The sequence below is a fragment of the Rhinichthys klamathensis genome, unplaced genomic scaffold (genome assembly GCF_029890125.1).
Source record: "Rhinichthys klamathensis goyatoka isolate OS25496 unplaced genomic scaffold, OSU_Roscu_1.1 h1tg000339l_1, whole genome shotgun sequence".
Classification (NCBI taxonomy): domain Eukaryota; kingdom Metazoa; phylum Chordata; class Actinopteri; order Cypriniformes; family Leuciscidae; genus Rhinichthys; species Rhinichthys klamathensis.
The window spans coordinates 173,881-191,291 of NW_026606853.1; the positions used below are offsets into that span (position 1 = coordinate 173,881).

At 39.0% G+C, this 17,411-nt stretch overlaps 1 protein-coding gene across 1 annotated transcript; it reads left to right on the forward strand.

Moving 5' to 3' along the window:
* The first annotated feature begins 3,758 nt into the window (after positions 1–3,758).
* LOC130106393 (inter-alpha-trypsin inhibitor heavy chain H3-like) lies at positions 3,759–16,615 on the forward strand. The gene is made up of 20 exons (XM_056272483.1): positions 3,759–3,868; positions 4,607–4,770; positions 6,969–7,073; positions 7,153–7,315; positions 7,394–7,504; positions 7,606–7,734; positions 7,853–7,969; positions 8,203–8,371; positions 8,448–8,558; positions 8,917–9,098; positions 9,194–9,373; positions 9,603–9,730; positions 9,799–9,971; positions 11,489–11,677; positions 14,336–14,365; positions 14,607–14,708; positions 14,811–14,985; positions 15,083–15,231; positions 16,272–16,356; positions 16,439–16,615. Exons 1-20 carry the CDS (start codon positions 3,788–3,790, stop codon positions 16,551–16,553), a joined length of 2,658 nt encoding a protein of 885 aa, XP_056128458.1. The 5' UTR covers positions 3,759–3,787; the 3' UTR covers positions 16,554–16,615.
* The last annotated feature ends 796 nt before the right edge of the window (positions 16,616–17,411 follow it).

Here is a 17,411-nt window from a genome sequence, read left to right on the forward strand (position 1 = left end):
ACTGCAGATGGCAAACAAAGTTTGCATTGCATTTGTGCGCCCAAGGGCACTCGTCATCCGGTATTTCTTCGGAATTTTCAATGAATTCAGCGTCTCGAATCTCCATGTCCATAACGCCAAAGTTCTTTGATAACACTAAAATACACCTTCACAGTCAAGGACGTGCGAGGACGAATAGCTCTCCAGAAACCGGGCTTTTTTCCCGGTCCAAATACAAGGGTTTTTATTGGCCCGCCCACGATCAGTTATTTCTATTGGATACCGAAATGCTGGTCAAAGATTTGAAAATTAATTTAATTCAAATTGTACAAGTACTTAGTAACGAATGTGATTTTTAAAGTAGCGAAGTACATTACTTAACTTAATTTGTACTTAAGTACAAGGAAAATTACAGACTTAAAAATATACTCATAAAAGTACAAGTACACGAAAAAACGACTTAATTACAGTAACGTGAGTAGTTGTAATTCGTTACTTCCACCTCTGAGAATTGGACATTTAATATGAGACACCCGTACCATTCAGGACCTTGAGAAACATATGAGACAGATGTACCATTCACACCTGCTGACAAGAACATGGTATTTTACATTGAATGACATGATGTTGTTTTGTTGCATTATGCGTTTCTAAGGATTTCTTCGCGAGTTCAGGTTCATATGTGTTCAATCGTGAAGCGGACATTTAAGATGCTTTTCAGGTGTCTCACACAAAGCAGTGTGAAGCCAAGGAGAACACCTTCATCCACTGAGGTCTGCCCAGACAGCCGCACCATTGGGAGGTGACAGGATTGGTCAAGAAGGGACAGATTATCATCATGGGGAAGGTGCCAGGGAAACGGAAGTTTCTCCATGAAGGAATGACACGTCAACTGAACAAGTCAAAAGGTCCAGATTGACTATATGAACTTTGCTCACATCACTGGATCACCGGAAGAAAGCCTGAACGCCTTCTTCCACCTGCTGGACTCAAGCTACATACACCTGGTGAGAACAGGTGTTCTGCAGGGGAACACAGCCCTCTGAGCTTCTACAGATGCTGACATTGCAAAGACAATTGTTGAGTTACATCTCAATCACGACAAACGTCTTACTATGACCCCTTAAGTGTCTGAATGTGACCCACGGGATCAAGGAGGGAATCTGTAAGACTGGAAAACTGGTTAAAGAGAAATTATCTGACCACTGGTCTCCGAAGACAAAGGACCTTGCTTGCAAATTAACATTTGAACTCTCTCACACACACACACACACACACACACACACACACACACACACACACACACACACACACACACACACACACACACACACACACACACACACACACACACACACACACAAACACACACACACACACACACACACTTCTTCCCCACATCCCCCACTCTCGCAGTGACACATAAAAACTCACATAAGAATGTATGGTTTAATGTGAATGATTATCATTGAGTATTGTGTTTAGTATCATTTTAAAGGTCTCAGGGTGGCTGGTACATATGTCTCATTTCCAAATAAGTAAAACAAAAGGAAATAAGGGTTTTAAGAGTTTAGGAATAACTGGCACACAAAGGAATGTGGTCTAGGCACTCCCAAAGGTGTAAATTCATGAATGCTAATTTCCACTGTTCTTAGCAAAATGGTTCTTCTACCCCCAGTGAGTCTGGGGGGGGCGGGGGGGGGGGGGGGGGGGGGTGAACACAGTAAATTTCCACTAAATTCAAGCTTTACATCTGGCTATATAAGGAAAATGCAGCGAGAGCTCGGGGCTTTTTCTGTATTTCAGATAGCCCATGAGTTAGCTCATGTAGTTCTTAAAATGTTGGGTTTGCATCTGTTTTCTCTTATCCTAGAGCATTTGATGTTTTGTATTGATGATATTTGAACTGATTATGAAATTGGCATAATACTTTTACCTGACATAATAAATTGTTATATTTGATTATTCTAACAGGCTTTGATATTATTTTCATTGGAGATAAAAGAAACAGTCAAACATTAACGTATACTTAATGATGCACAGATATCATTGAAAAACACTTTCATTTATGGAGTCAGATGAAACGAGTTAATACATAAGATAAAAAGTATTGCATTTAATTAAAAATCCCTTTGCCATTGGAAGAGACGGAACGCGCGTTGAGACCTTCACCGCTAATTTGAATGCCGCCCTTGGATCAAATTAGTCAGACTTACACCTGCAACAGCCCCATTGTCATTTATGTCTTCCCAACCAAGGCTGATGTTGTACGGCAGGACTTGGTGGGAAGCGCCGGAGCCCGCAGGGATGATGCCACGTCAGGGGAGAGATTTGATACAAATGTCTCTTCAACCCTGGGCATCATCCTATTGCCCTCCTCCCTGGCACCCAATATATTTGAATATATATGCACATTGGGGCCAGATACACGTGAGGAGAAGGGCTTATTCCACCATCTCGACACCTTGGTGTGGAGATCGGGAAAAAAATGGCAGACTCCGGCGTAGAGGCTGTGGCTGAGCCTGCAGGAAGCGCTCATTTAGTTTACTTTTTTGTGTCGCGTCCTGCATTTCTTGTGGCCAGTCGATCTTTAACTTGGGCACGGCTCTAGTCACAACCTCTAGCAGCTCCTCTGAGGCAGGGGAATGGGGTGACGAATCCACACATTCTCCTGCCTCGATACCCAAAATATCCATCTCCTCGGAGCCAGATAGTTCGAGCATCGGGTCCGTGATGGGCGGAAGAAGCCGCTACACGGGCGGAAAAAGTCGCTACGCGGGCTTCCGCGCCCTGCACAGGACCGTGAGAGCTAGTTTCAGAGTGCTGAGAAAGGGCCGAAGCCGTCTCAGCACTATCCACTAGCTCCCTTTGCGATCCCCATGAATGCAGGCGCTGCGCTGCCTCGACAGACGCGGGACCTGATCCACGGGGAGCGCGAGCCTGGCCAGTCTCATTGAACATGGCCAGGCAGGAGCGGAGCGTTCTCAGGGGCTCTCGAGCGCTGCCTGTGCATGCTCCACTCCCAGACAAACTACACAAAGCGCGTGTGTGTCACCCTCGCTCAAATAACGCGGGCAAGGGGACGCACACTGCCTGAATAGTTTCTCCTTGTTTATATACGCCATAATATAAGTGACAGACAACACCAGATAAGACAAACAGTTTGACACAGAACGCTTGCTGAAGACCAGAAGCTAACACTTCCTGTTTCCTGTGACCTTTTACAGCTTCCGGATCACCGTCACATGCGACGTCACGAGTGACGTAATGATGCTACACCAATCGAGATCGGAATGATTCCATAGTTGACTTCAGACGCTACATGCAGAAGGCATTACGGGAGTTCCCTTACGAAAGGGAACCAGGTGATCAACCCCCATAAAAGGAATGAAAATCATGAGATGGAAAAATGGAATACATGTTGATTCATTTCTCAAGTGGTTATATATAGGATAGGTTTAAAGGTTTTATTTTGTCCTTTTCCATTCGAATTAAGTGGGAGTCAAACCTCTCTCTAAATTTCTTTAGATTTTAAACAGTCTTATACGTAAGTCTTCATGTGTCCTGTAACCAAACACTGTAACCAGTGTTAGTTGCAGTTAACTCTAGCCCATGGTTTGCTTGTTGGGTGAGAGATATTATGGATTATATGTTAAATATAGCAAATATTGTCTGATCTGTCTCAGTCGCTACACTGATTACAAATAGTGGGGGAGGTTTCTTCATCCGGTCAATAATAGCCAATCGCATGATGTGGACAGGAGTTTAAAGGCAGTGTGTGTTTCGAGGTCTGCTTTCTGAGCAGGTCATGATGGATCGAGCAGCTCTCAGACTGATTCTCTTGGGTGTCTTTCTCATCTCAGCCAGTTCACAACAGCCTGTAAAGAAGGTGAGGGTCAACGCTCAGTTTAAGATTCTAAAAAAGAGACTCATTATTTGTATTTGAGATGGAGGTCCAGACCAATTAGATTTACTTAAAAAAAAAAAAAAAAAAAACTTTTAATCATTAAATTGATGAAATGTGACATTCTAGAGATTTATAATGTTATAGAATATTTCTATTTAAAATAAAAGCTGTTATTTTAAACTTTATTCTTCAAAAAAGCCTAAAAATTAATTGATAGCAAATGTTTCTTAAGCAGAAAATCAGCATATTAGAATGATTTCTGAAGGATCATGTGACACTGAAGACTGGAGTAAAGATGCTGAAAGTTCAGTTTTGCATCACAGGAATAAATTACATTTTAAAATGTAATATGATAGAAAACTTATTTCAAATTTAAAAAATCTTTCACAAAATTACAAATTTTAGTGTATTTTGGATCAAATAAATGGAGCATAATAGACTTCTTTCAAAAACTGTACAAATTCATACTGACGTTTGAACCGCAGTGTATCATTTAAAATGCAGTTTGAGTAAAGAGAACTATCTATTACTCAATAGTTTACATTGAGATGTAGTCATCAAAATGTATTTGTTTTTTAGTCCAAAGGCCCTTTCCATTTTCGAGCCGTAAATATTTGAACAATCCCACGCAAAAAGGAGGAGTAAATGGGCACCATCCAAAAACACTCTGTTATATGAACATATAATTTAATATGACTGTACTGTTTGATGTCTCAACAGAAACAAAATGTGGATATATACAGCTTCTACATTAACTCCACGGTCACCAGTCGCTACGCCACAACCGTCATCACAAGCCGTGTGGCGAACACAGTGAATGAATCTCAAGAGATCCAGTTCGAGGTCAAGATACCCAAGAATGCCTTCATCAGCAAATTCAGAATGTAGGCAAACATGAGTTGTGTTCAGAGCCGGACAGTAACGGAGTACATTTACTTGAGTACAGTACTTAAGTACAATTTTGAGGGATCTGTACTTTACTCGAGTATCATTTTTGGGGAGTACTCATGACTTTACTCAAGTACATTTGAGAGGCAAATATTGTACTCTTTACTCCAATACATTTCTATCCATAACCGTGAGTACACGAGTAAAAAAAAAAAATCTCGGAAACCCTCAATTTGTTGTTTCCCTCTCAAATGTGATTGGATTGTGCAGCCGCCACTGATTGGGACAGCCTATCAGCAATCACTTTCAGCTTTCCGCCAAAGTCAACTCCATGGTCAGATTTTATATTACACATTAATGTAAGCCAAACATTTGGTTTGATGTTCTTGAGTATGTGGTGCGTTTAACACAGTCAGGTTCAAATGTGGCAGTGGCGTAGCCACGAGGGATTTCTGATTTCTTAAAAAAAAAACTTTAGGAGGCAAAATATATTTTTACTGATTATGTGAATTACACTGCGCAAACCAAAGTAGGCTACTACCCAGCGAATGAAGAAGGGTTGGCGCTCAGTCTCCAGAGTACATAAAATATTCATTTTGTTTTATTTTATTTTTCCGGTTTGCATTTATGAGGAAAAAACAATGTTATGGACGTGTTCTCCGTTACGGACGTGAGCGCTCTGAAAGCGGCATAAAAAATGCTTTAAAACTTTCACAGAGACCTCAAACAGAAAACACAAAACCTTTCTTTAACCTGAATTTCGTTTTGCATTAATTGTATCTTAATTTTAATCAATGTTTCATCAACCAATTGCATGGGTTTAATAAATAAGAAGTAAATAGCAGACGATAGATAAGAAACGGAGGCGCCGGCCTGTGAACTGGATCTCGTCTCATAAATGAACCGAAACTGAGTGTATAAGGTAGCCTACTTGCCTCTCACAGACATGTCTACTTTTAAACAGAAAAAATCAAAACGAAAGAAAACCGACTACAGACTGTTCTCTGCTTATGTAATCCGTATGAAATGTGCATTTCTCTCTGGCGCGTTCACTACTGAAGATCGCGAGTCAGCATCGTCAACTTCATCTAGCCGACACTGACAAAGAAAACACTTGTTTATTAACAAGTGTTTATTAATAAACAATTAAAATATCTCCTTGCTATATTTTACATATTCATAATCATTCCTTTTGCCGGTTCTTTGTGGCAGCTTTTAGGTGCTTTATTGGCAGCGCCACCCTTACATGTGGTGTGTGTGTGTGTGTGTGTGTGTGTTGTCCCGGCATTTAAAGATGGGACCCCCCAAAAATGTAATTAAATGAAATAAAGCAACATGGTAAAAAGATGAAAATGACTTGATTTTACTTTCAATTCCTTTTACATTCTCCAAGGTATTAACATTAACATTTTTCATAACTCCATGTAGGACGTTTCTGTGCATAAATGTAAGCACTGAGGCAGTAGATTAGTAATGCAATATTTAGAAAATCTACTCTTGTACTCTTGATACTCAAGTACTTTTAAAAACAAGTACTTTAGTACTTTTACTTAAGTAGACATCTGAATGTAGTAAGTAGACATCTGAATGTAGTACTTTTACTTGTACTTGAGTAAAATTTAGCAAGGGGTATCTGTACTTTTACTCAAGTAACAAAGCTCTGTACTCTGTCCGCCTCTGGTTGTGTTATATAAGTAGAGATAAAGTGGTAAAGAAGCCATTTATAGCATGTTGGTCTCAGGTCATATCTGCTAATGCAGCTGAACAACAACAAAATAATGATTGGTTACACTTTATTTCGATAGTCCACTTTAGACATTGTACTAACTATAAGTAACTTTTCTGTCAACTAACTCTCAATAGAGTATTAGTAGTCTGTCAGTAGACTGGTTATGTTTACAGGTGTTAGGGGTCGGGTTAGGAGAATAAGTGGACTTGTAGTTGCCAAGATACTTAGTCAGTAGAATGACTGTTGGGGGAACAACAAAATAAAGTGTTAGCAGATATTATGCAGACAGTCTACTAATCCTCTAATGACAGTTAGTTGACATGTAGTTGCAAAGTTACTTATTGTTAGTAGAATGTCTAAAGTGGACCATCGAAATAAAGTCTTACCTGAAGATTTACATATTCTTTCATGCAATATGTCTGAGATACACATATTAAGAGGATGTCATTGTCATTTTCTCCATAGGACCATAGAGGAGAAGATATATGATGGTGTTGTGAAGGAAAAGCAGGAAGCTCAGCAACAGTACAGTCGAGCAGTATCTAGAGGAGAAAGTGCTGGACTGATCAAGTACTGGACATAAAAAAAATTCCATTCCATAAAATGTGTTTTTATAGAATGTTTATGCTGGGATTAATTTCTATTTCAGATCTGTTGGAAGGACTTTAGAAGACTTTAAAACTTCAGTGACCGTGGCTGCTTTTAGTAAAGTGACTTTTGAGTTGACCTACGAAGAACTGCTAAAGCGCCGCCTTGGCAAATATGAGCTACTCATCAATGCCCAACCGATGCAGCCGGTGGCAGACTTCAAGGTAGGAGAAGAAACAAAGAGGAAAATAGATCGTCAATTAAGCTGGATAGAAAGATCATATTTATTTTACTCACATTAGATTGATGTTCACATACAAGAGAAACCAGGAATTTCCTTCTTGGAGGTGAAAGGAGATTTGAGCACAGATGATCTGGCCAATGCCATCAAAACCACCAGAGCAGACAAAGACGTAAGAGCTTAACATGAGGGGTAAAACACTTAGCTTAAATGTTCTCATTATGCTATTACACTTCAAACTAAGTTACCAGATGAGCAAACTGATCATTTCAGGCATGGGTGACCTTCTACCCCACTCGAGATCAACAGACCAAGTGTAAAAGCTGTGGAGAAAATGGACTGAATGGTGACCTGCTTATAACATACGATGTAGAAAGATCAAATCATAAAGGAGAAGTCATGGTACATTTTTTAATAACATACTTTATGAGAGTAAAATAAATTTGCCAAATGACTTTAAAAGACTGACTGTGTAAAAAGACTTGAAAGATATTCAGAATTTACTTTTGTTTTCCCTCAGGTATCAAATGGATATTTTGTCCACTACTTTGCACCCTCTGATATATCACGTATTCCCAAAAATGTGGTTTTTATCATTGACCGGAGCGGTTCTATGAACGGCAGAAAAATACATCAGGTAAATGTCAACGTCAAGTTCAGCCAAATCAGTTAAAAGGAAATGACAAGCTATGCATTTTTTATGGCAAAACCCTTGAAGGACATTTTTGAAGGATCTTGCAGCATTGTGCACTTATATGTCAAAATAACAGGGATTTATGTATAAAAAAATTGTGGAGTTACTTTGTTTAACAATACTGGTAATAAAGGAAGAATAACTTAAAGAAACTTAAAGAAAGTGTTTTTCTTTAGACTCGTTTGGCACTGCTAAAGATTTTAGGTGATCTTGATGAGGACGACCACTTTGGATTGATCACTTTTGACAGTGAAGTTAAAACATGGAAGAATGAACTCCTGAAAGCTACCGAGGAAAACCTGGAGACTGCAAAAATTTTTGTGAAGGAGATCAGCGATAGAGGAGGTGAGTTCCTAACTCTAAATGGGGAGTAAGAAAGCTGTACCTCAATATGACACAACTATGTTTGTTCTTCCTTTAGCCACAGACATTAACGCTGCAGTTCTAGCAGGAGTGGACATGATCAATCGACATCCACGAGAAGGAACCGCCTCCATCCTGATCCTGCTGACTGATGGAGATCCCACTTCAGGCACAGATTCACTGACAAACACAAGCTAATGTGTTTTATCCTAGCACTAGTTCACTCAGTGTAATTAGAAGACCTGTTAATAAAAGGTTTAAGACCTAATTAAAAGTGCAGTTAGGAACAGTAGTTCCCTTTCGTCCTGGGAACTCCGACGACACGTCTCCGTTCCCTGTACATACGTAACCGAGACGATTGTTATCATAACCAAATTTGGTTCTTTTCTTTGTCAGTAAGAGAAAAGAATAAGAAATATGAAATTGTCCAATGATTTCATTGCTTTCTGATCACTCAAAAAATGTCATAATTTTCAAGTATGTATTGTAGGTAGTCTTATTTTCCAACTTATTTTCTTCTCAAACAGGTGAAACTAACATAGAGAGGATAATGGCCAATGTGAAAGAGGCAATTGGTCTAAAGTTTCCCCTATATTGTCTTGGTTTTGGATATGATGTTAACTTTGACTTCCTGACAAAGATGTCATTGGAAAATGGTGGAGTTGCTCGCAGGATTTATGAAGATTCGGACGCTGATCTACAGCTGCGGGTGAACGACAGAGAATCAGCTGTGAATTCATCCTCAGTGCTTATCTGTTCTGTGTTTCAATGCATTTAAACCCTTTATTTCTGTGTGTATTGTAGGGCTTCTATGACGAAGTTGCCGTCCCTCTCCTCACTGATATTCAACTTAAATACACAGGAGGGACAAACCTTACCAAGACCAGCTTTAGCCTGTACTTCAATGGCTCTGAGATTGTGGTATCAGGACAAATCACAGACAACAGTGTGGAGAGTTTCACCACTGAAGTCATTGCAGTATCAGTAAGAGCATCATGGTGCTTTACAATATCTTGAATTGGTAGGGATTGAGTGGGCTGTTTTATCTCGGCAGTCTCAACCAAGGTCATTATATTGTATTAGGATCATTGATGATCAATTGTTTAAGAGTTTGGTATAATGGTCACTTTGTTTTCTGAGAAAGTTATTGATGAAAGGGGTGATGACAGCATTCCTGATGAAAATGTTCAATAGTATTATTATTTCTGAGCAGAAAGGCAATAACGTGACGTATCAGGAAACTGTAATGGCAAGAGACCCCAGTGATGTCCCACCTGAGAATGAGGATTTCATGCCGAGACTGTGGGCCTACCTTACAGTGAAGCAAATTCTGGAAAGGCAGTAAGTTTATTGAGTGATATGACATTCTGCTTTTTTTGTTGGACATTAAGGACATCTTTCTGTCTCAGAGTGCTTCTTAAAGGACAGGAGAAAGAGGATGAAAGGCAAGAAGCTCTCAAACTGTCCCTGAAATACCAGTTTGTCACCTCCCTCACCTCTATGGTCGTCACGAAGCCACAGGAAGATGAAGTAGAAGTTGCCGACAAACCTAAAGAGGGAGGAGAGGAACCCAGACCTCCAGGTGAGAACTGAGAAGTTTTAGAATCTTACAAACCTTGTAAATAAAGGTGTGCAAACATTTGACCTTCAACAAAAGAGTCTACCTAGGGTCTACCTGTGTGGCTCTGAAGTGTCTTCAAATCAGTTGGACCATCTGGGGGTGGCGTCTTAATTATCCCGGTAGCGTGGGCTGTCATAATAGCTGGTCGGCTGCACGGTTGAGCTTGCCTGAGATGTGAATGGCTTGAAGCGACCTTAGATGCTTCTGACTCCATAGGAGGAGATGGCGGACGAGTTGCGATATGCGACGGGAGCTTTGATCACCCTGATGGTCGATGTACACAATGGCCATGGTGTTGTCCGTCTGGACCAGCACATGCTTGCCTCTAGCCGCAATCCGATGCAGCGCAGGAAAAGACACACTGTTAGCAACTCGAGAGAATGCGAACACAGTGCTCCCTCAGAGGAGCAAGGGCTGCCTCTGTGACCTTCATGAAGACACAAGACGACAGGGACAGCCCAAAGGGGGGGACTTTGTACTGACATGCCTGTCCCTTTAATTTAAAGAGTATAAACGGTCTGTGTCGTGGGAGAATCGAGACACGAAAGTATGCGTCCTTCAGGTCGATCTCTGCAAACCAATCTTGGGGACGAATGCATTCGAAAATGCGACTCTGCGTTAGCATCTTGAATGGGAGCTTGTGAAGGGCCCGATTCAAGACATGCAGGTCCAAGATTGTCTGGAGGGACCGGCTCTATTGTATCCTTCGCCAGTAGGACTGCAATCTCCACATGCAGGACAGGACAGACGCTGCTGACCGCCGAGCGAACTGAATTGCATCGAATAGACCAATGAGCCAGCGACACGGGCTGGGAAGTGCTATCCAGGCTTCCAGACACCGTGCAAGCGGGGTCAGAGGGACTACCAACGTATCGCAGTGGGGCAGCGTGGTGGAGCACAGGGTCCCGACAGGGGTGCGTGAGAAGGCATTGCATCCTCTAACTGCACACCACTGCCTGCTGGTGATAAGAGATGGGGATGAGAGTGGCAAGGTAAAGCGTCGCACACTCCACCCGCACCTTCCTGGGACCCAGAGATAGAGAAAGCTGCTCTTTTACTGAGAATTTGGGTATCACAGCCAGTGGCGGAACAGAAATCGGCTCAAAAAGTTTCTCCACCTGGCTCTCCTCCGTGGGAAGAGCAGCTCCGTCCATCTCCGGGTTGCCCGTCTCAGGGGTGGTGTTTCACTGATCGCCTGGAGGATTTAGTGGCGACTAAGATGGGTGACATCATCTTTCTGCGATGAAACTTTTGTATTGTGATGCACATCTGAGTAAATTAATCAAACGGCTTATCAAAAAATTAATACGATTTTGAGATGAAACACACACACACAAAAATGTATAGATGAAAAGATCATTCACAATAAGTTAACATGCATTTAGAAAAGAGATGGGGTGAATTTTCATTTTATGCAAAATTCAATATACTGCATCTGCCTTTAAATGTATATTTTCCCCATTTTTTTTATATCCCAGTTCCAGGATATAGTCAGTACCATTTCAGGCCCAGTCAGCCTGGTCTGCATGGTCTACCTGGTCTGCGTGGTCTACCTGGTCGGCCCGGTCGGCCCAGTCAGCGTCGTCTGGCGTATGGCTACGATCACCACGGTCTACCCATGCGGGTCAGTAGACCTGCTCCACCTCTTGCTCATCCAGGGATCGACGGTATGCCTTTTTTCCTTCTAAAAGTTGATAAAGACTTATACTTTCTTGAGAATGTGTTTATCATTGGTTACTTTGTTTTTGCTTTTACAAAAAAAACCCTGCAAATTTGCTTTATTAAAAGCAAAATCCACATAAAAAAGTGCAGAGAATGAAATTAAAATAAGTAAAATAAGGCATTAGGTGCGATTCAGAAATTAAGCCTCTTAAAAGGACAGTTCACCCTAAAATAAGAATTAAGTAATAATTTTCTCACCCTAATGTTGTTCTAATGCTGTATGCCTTTCTTTCTTTTAATGGACCACAAAAGGAGTATTTAAAGTATTTTAAAAAAGTCCTCCTTGCACTCATCCATATAATGGCAATGAATAGCAGCCAGCATCAAGCTTTTTTAAAAAGATGCAAAAGCTTCATAGAATGATCCCATCCTATTTGTTGTATATTTCAAGTATTCTGGGGGCGATAGGTTTGAATAAATAACAAAAATGAAATGTAATGTATAATTTAACGGAAATCCTGACCTTGGCCGTTGGTCTTCTGTGCTTGACTGGGCATTCGTGAGACTCTACTAGCGCCCCAGTTGACACTGACTCGCCCAGAAAAACAAAAAGTTGTGAGATATCTAGGTTAATAAAAAACGCAACATGAAATACAATGAATGTACCTTCTTCTTTGAGGTGAATATATCTGTTGTTCATCATCACAACAAGAAGTTATCAAGTTCACATCAGTTAACTGTCAGTTCTGTCATAGAGAAAGTATATGGATACCTTTTTGTGATTTCTATATTTCATTATATTTCATGTTGCATTTTTTATGAATCTTGATTTCTCACAACTTGTATGCTTTTCCTGGGCGAGTCGGAGTGAACTGCGGGGCTTATATGGTCTCACAAACACGCAGTCGAGCAGTCAGGATTTCCCTTATATAATACTGTTTTGTTTTCACCAAACCTTATCGAATACTCCCAGAACACTTGTAATATACAACACGTGTAGCATGGGATCATTCTGTCATACTTTTGCATCTTATTTAGAAAGATTTCTAGAATTCTAGTTGCTATTCAGTGCCAATATATGTGTCACGAACTGCTCTGAGACACAAAGGTTGAGGATCCAAATGCAGTATTTATTTAAAGGGTTGTCCATAATCGTTATCCAAATCCAGGCAAGGGTCATACACAAAAAAACAATCCAAACAACAGATAAGGGCTGAGGCAAAGAGAGATATCTGAGGCAGAGCATGAAGAAAACCAGGAGGCTGAGACTGACAAGGTAATGAGGTAGTGAGTTATGGAAAATTTAGTTTGTGAGGGAATGACAATGGTCTGATGTGGAGTGCCCTCTGGTGGCTCTCAAGGGCACTCCAGCTGTTGACCGTTACAATATGGACGAGCACAAGCAGGACATTTTTTATAAAAAACACTCCTTTTGTAGTCCATAAAAGAAAGAACAGCACATGCATCAGAACAACACCAGGGTGAGTAAATGATGTCTTCATTTTCATTTTCACTATCCCTTCAATATTAAAAGCAACATTTGGAAATACATTTTAATCATGAAATGAAAATGATTTAAATGTAGCATATGTTTTTGTGAAAGTAATTATTTTGAAATGTGTAATATAAAAAAATAAAAAAATTATGGTAACACTTTACTTGAAGGGGTGTGCATAAGACTGACATGACACCGTCATAATCATGACATGACACATGTCATGAATATGAAGGAGGTTTTATGCATGTTTATGACAACTGTCATTAAGTGCCATTCGCTCAATTATGACATTTTTAATGCAAATATGACATTGTGTGAGATGTCTTTGTCATGACAACTTGACATTACCAAGACAACACAACCTGTCATAAATATGTCATAAACATGACATAGCAGATTAATTATCAAACTTAAGAAACCACTTAGCTTTACATTTCATTAAACTGTCATGTTGTTGGTTTTGACATTGGCTGTAGCCAATGAAGCCATTATAACATTTTAATGACAAATTAATGACACAGTTATAATGGACTCATGACAACCAATGTCAAAACCAATCACATGACAGTTTAATGTAATGTTAACCCATAAAGCTAAGTGGTTTCTTAAGTTTGATAATGAATCTGCTATGTCATGTTTATGACATGTTTATGACAATTTATGTTGTCTTGGTAATGTCAAGTTGTCATGACAAAGACACTGACAGGTTATGATGTATTGGTTTATGTCAAGTTGTCATGACAAAGACATCTCAAACAATGTCATATTTGCATTAAAAATGTCATAATTGAGCGAATGACACTTAATGACAGTTGTCATAAACATGCATAAGACCTCCTTCATATTCATGACATCTGCCATGTCATGATTATGAAGGTGTCGTGTCAGTCTTATGCACACCCCTTCAAGTAAAGTGTTACCAAAATTATTTGTTAAATATTTGAGAAATAATTATTTGGTACATTTTAATTACTTTAATAATACTTAATTACATTAATAACTAATTTAATTATTTATCTATTTAATTCTTTCAAAATGCTTTGGTACATTGAATGTTTTTCATTATTTATTGAGTGCTTTTGTCAGTAAATTATTGATAAACTGACTTAGAATGAAAGCTGTATTATAAATATGACTTTTTAATGACTAAACCTCCTTTTTTTAGATTTAAGTGACATGCTGATCTCCGGTTATGGTACGTATGAATACGCTGTAACTTTGATTCTGCCTTTGATCAAGAAAGTCTAATTTGATCAATTGCACCTTCTCTTAGACTTATCAGCTCAAATGCCCTTTTTACGGGAGAGTCCAGACGCTGTTCTCTCTACTATGTCGTCAGGTACATAAAGATCCCTCAAACATACTTATTATGTAAGACTATTTTCTAAAATAATTATGATACAGCATTTGCTAATGTTTTCTCTTAGTTCCAACAGTTGGTAACCGGTTCCTGCTGCCTGCTGCTGGTCAGTCTAAGCCACTGTGTTTTGACGTTCCTGCTCCTCAGAAACTCAGACTGCTACAGGATTCTGCTTCCGGTAACTATTACACATTTACTCTTCATGCACATCCTTTTGGAAGTCATCTTTTTTAATTGAATGTTTTGATACACTTACTGTGTGACTTTCTGTGTGTCTTAGAGTTCTCTATGAATGGACAATTCATGACCAGACGACAGGGATTCAGGAAAATTACCTTTCATTACAAAACAAACCATCACCTGACAATAAACACAAGATCTATCAGATACCAAGATGGCCAGAATCATTTTGAGTTTTTGTGGGACCAGGAACCTACTCAACACAATACAGAGGGGTATATACTCAAACTATAAGTGTTTTACTACATTTGTGTATGTTATGGCTTCTTTCTGTGAAGTAGAATTCATTCATCAGTTTCTCTGTTTCAACAGCGTGTCACTGATATTACGAAGAAATGAAATGGACGTTACCATGGGAAACATACGTGTTGTTATTCTTCTTCACAAGGAAAATGGTGAAGTGTTTCTGTGGCCTGCTGTTCGGCAACAGCCAAAAGATGTCAGTTTGAGGGGCATTTTAGGTAAGAGTACTTCACTGGTTAAACATTTAAACATGTATTAACACTTTACACAATTGACCCAGCTAACAGGGAATGTAAAAATAAAGTAAAAAATAACTTCAGCTAATGTTTTGGCAAGGTTTTCTCAAAGTTATGAACAAAAGTTCTTCCAGTAACATTAATAGGAATGTTTGTTCAAAGTTGTCTGGTCTTTAATGTTCTCAAAACATTAACATTTATTTATTTACTTCAGTCATGAAACTCTAGAGGTCGTAGGCTGATAGGTTTACATGCAATCTGCAAGCAATTACATCATTTCCACATAGCACAAGCTGATTGGACTCTGCTGATCCTGCAGCCAATGAGATTGCTTGCTCAACATTTAAATAGTCTGGTTTGTTGTTTGCTGTAAGCTAGTCGTGCAGCGCACTGTCAGAGTTCCTCTGAAATCCTCCACCTCCCCCAGCTCCACCTGCCTCTGCTACTGGATTTATGTGTCTATTTTTGCAGCTGGAGTATATCTTACTCGCTCACAGCAGCGTGTCTGTGTCCATATACAGTACTTGTTCTGCAGCAGCAGCAGTGTAGCAGATCTAGTCCACCAAGACCAAAAACATCAACATTACCATATTCAATGACATGCTAAAACTGTTCAGAGAGTTGTCTTGATTGAAATATTGTTTATGAATTTTTTTTTTTTTTTTACATTTTAGATGGACATTCCATTGCGATTTTACTACTTGATTCAGAATGTTCAGAGAACATTCAAAAGTAACGTTCACCTAATTTTTGAAGAATCATAGAATGTTCTCTTAACATTCACATAACCAAGAAAAATAAAAATAAACTTTTTCAGTACACTTTTTCAAAAACTGGACGTTTTGAATGTTTAGAGAACATTCAGAAATAATATTTGTATAGCTTAACGGGAACATTAGCAAAACTATCTTTAGACATATTTTTGTTTTGTTTGCTGGGTGAGCAATTAAATATTACATTTTGATTTGTAACTTGTTTTATTGAACGGCATAAAATCTCAATAACTGTGGATAATATTAAAGGAAAAGCTGAGGCTTTATATGAGGAGGTTCAAGGATCACAAACACCAACTCTAAAGATAATGGACCAGGAAGTGAAGGCGAGCTTGTAAGTGATGAAAAGTGATCATATACACAGCTGATTTTTTCCTTTATTATATATCTGTTTTAATCTATGAATGTATCTGTAGGGAGGATGTCACAGACTACACACTTCCTTCAGCTACGGTTATCAGATGTTGGTTTGTCCCGTTCCAGGCTGTGATGCAGGGAGACATTTCTGATTTAACCGTCACTCAGCTGTAGAGTTCAATATGGGCAATTTATAAACTGGGACAGAACATATTTGTAAAACACTTGCTGATGTCTGTCTATCTATCTATCTATCTATCTATCTATCTATCTATCTATCTATCTATCTATCTATCTATCTATCTATCTATCTATCTATCTATCTATCTATCTATCTAATCAAAATTGTTGCAACCCTTTGATTGGTGCCTTTTCAATCAAAGTATTGATTGTGATTATTTCTGTAAAGTATGTATTTTATGAGGTCATGTCTGATAGTAAAATAAAAAAAAACAGCAACAAACTTCTGCAGAATGTAAAGTATTTACAAGTTATATAGATAATATATTTTCTAAAAAGCATGAGGGGTTCAAGAGTCTCTGATGTACATTAGCTCAAGGGAAGTATAAATAATTAATCATAACTCATTATAATTTATTATAAATATTTGGATCAGTTAATAGAATTAACTGTGGAATACCACAGAATACCACAATCAACCTGTTCGTCCAGCGAACGCCCAGTATTTATTAATTTATTACAGTTTTTCTCAGTCGCTTTGGTACATTTCTCGAATCATCCTCGGCATTTGCAAAACAGTAAGTGCATTTCTTAAAACAATTTGTACAAATAGCAAAACACTGTGGATTACCTGCAAAAGCCAATCTCTTGAAAAAAGAAAAAAGAAAAGTAGAAATGTAAACATTGGACAATCTTCTTAGGGAAAACTGTACATATGACAGCTTGTCCAACCATTTTGCATGTAAAGACTTATGCTATAACAAATGCCTAAATGTTGTGAGGGGTGAGACTATTCAACAGAGACCCATTATAATACATTTTGATCAACAGGACATAAGCAATTGATAATGA

Coding starts and splice junctions, on each gene's coding strand:
- LOC130106393 (XM_056272483.1), top strand. CDS start 3,788: ATGATGGATCGAGCAGCTCTCAGACTGATTCTCTTGGGTGTCTTTCTC. Junction 8,559..8,916: donor TGATGGAGATCCCACTTCAG/GCACAGATTCAC, acceptor CTTCTCAAACAG/GTGAAACTAACATAGAGAGG. Junction 11,678..14,335: donor TGCTCATCCAGGGATCGACG/GTATGCCTTTTT, acceptor TCCTTTTTTTAG/ATTTAAGTGACATGCTGATC.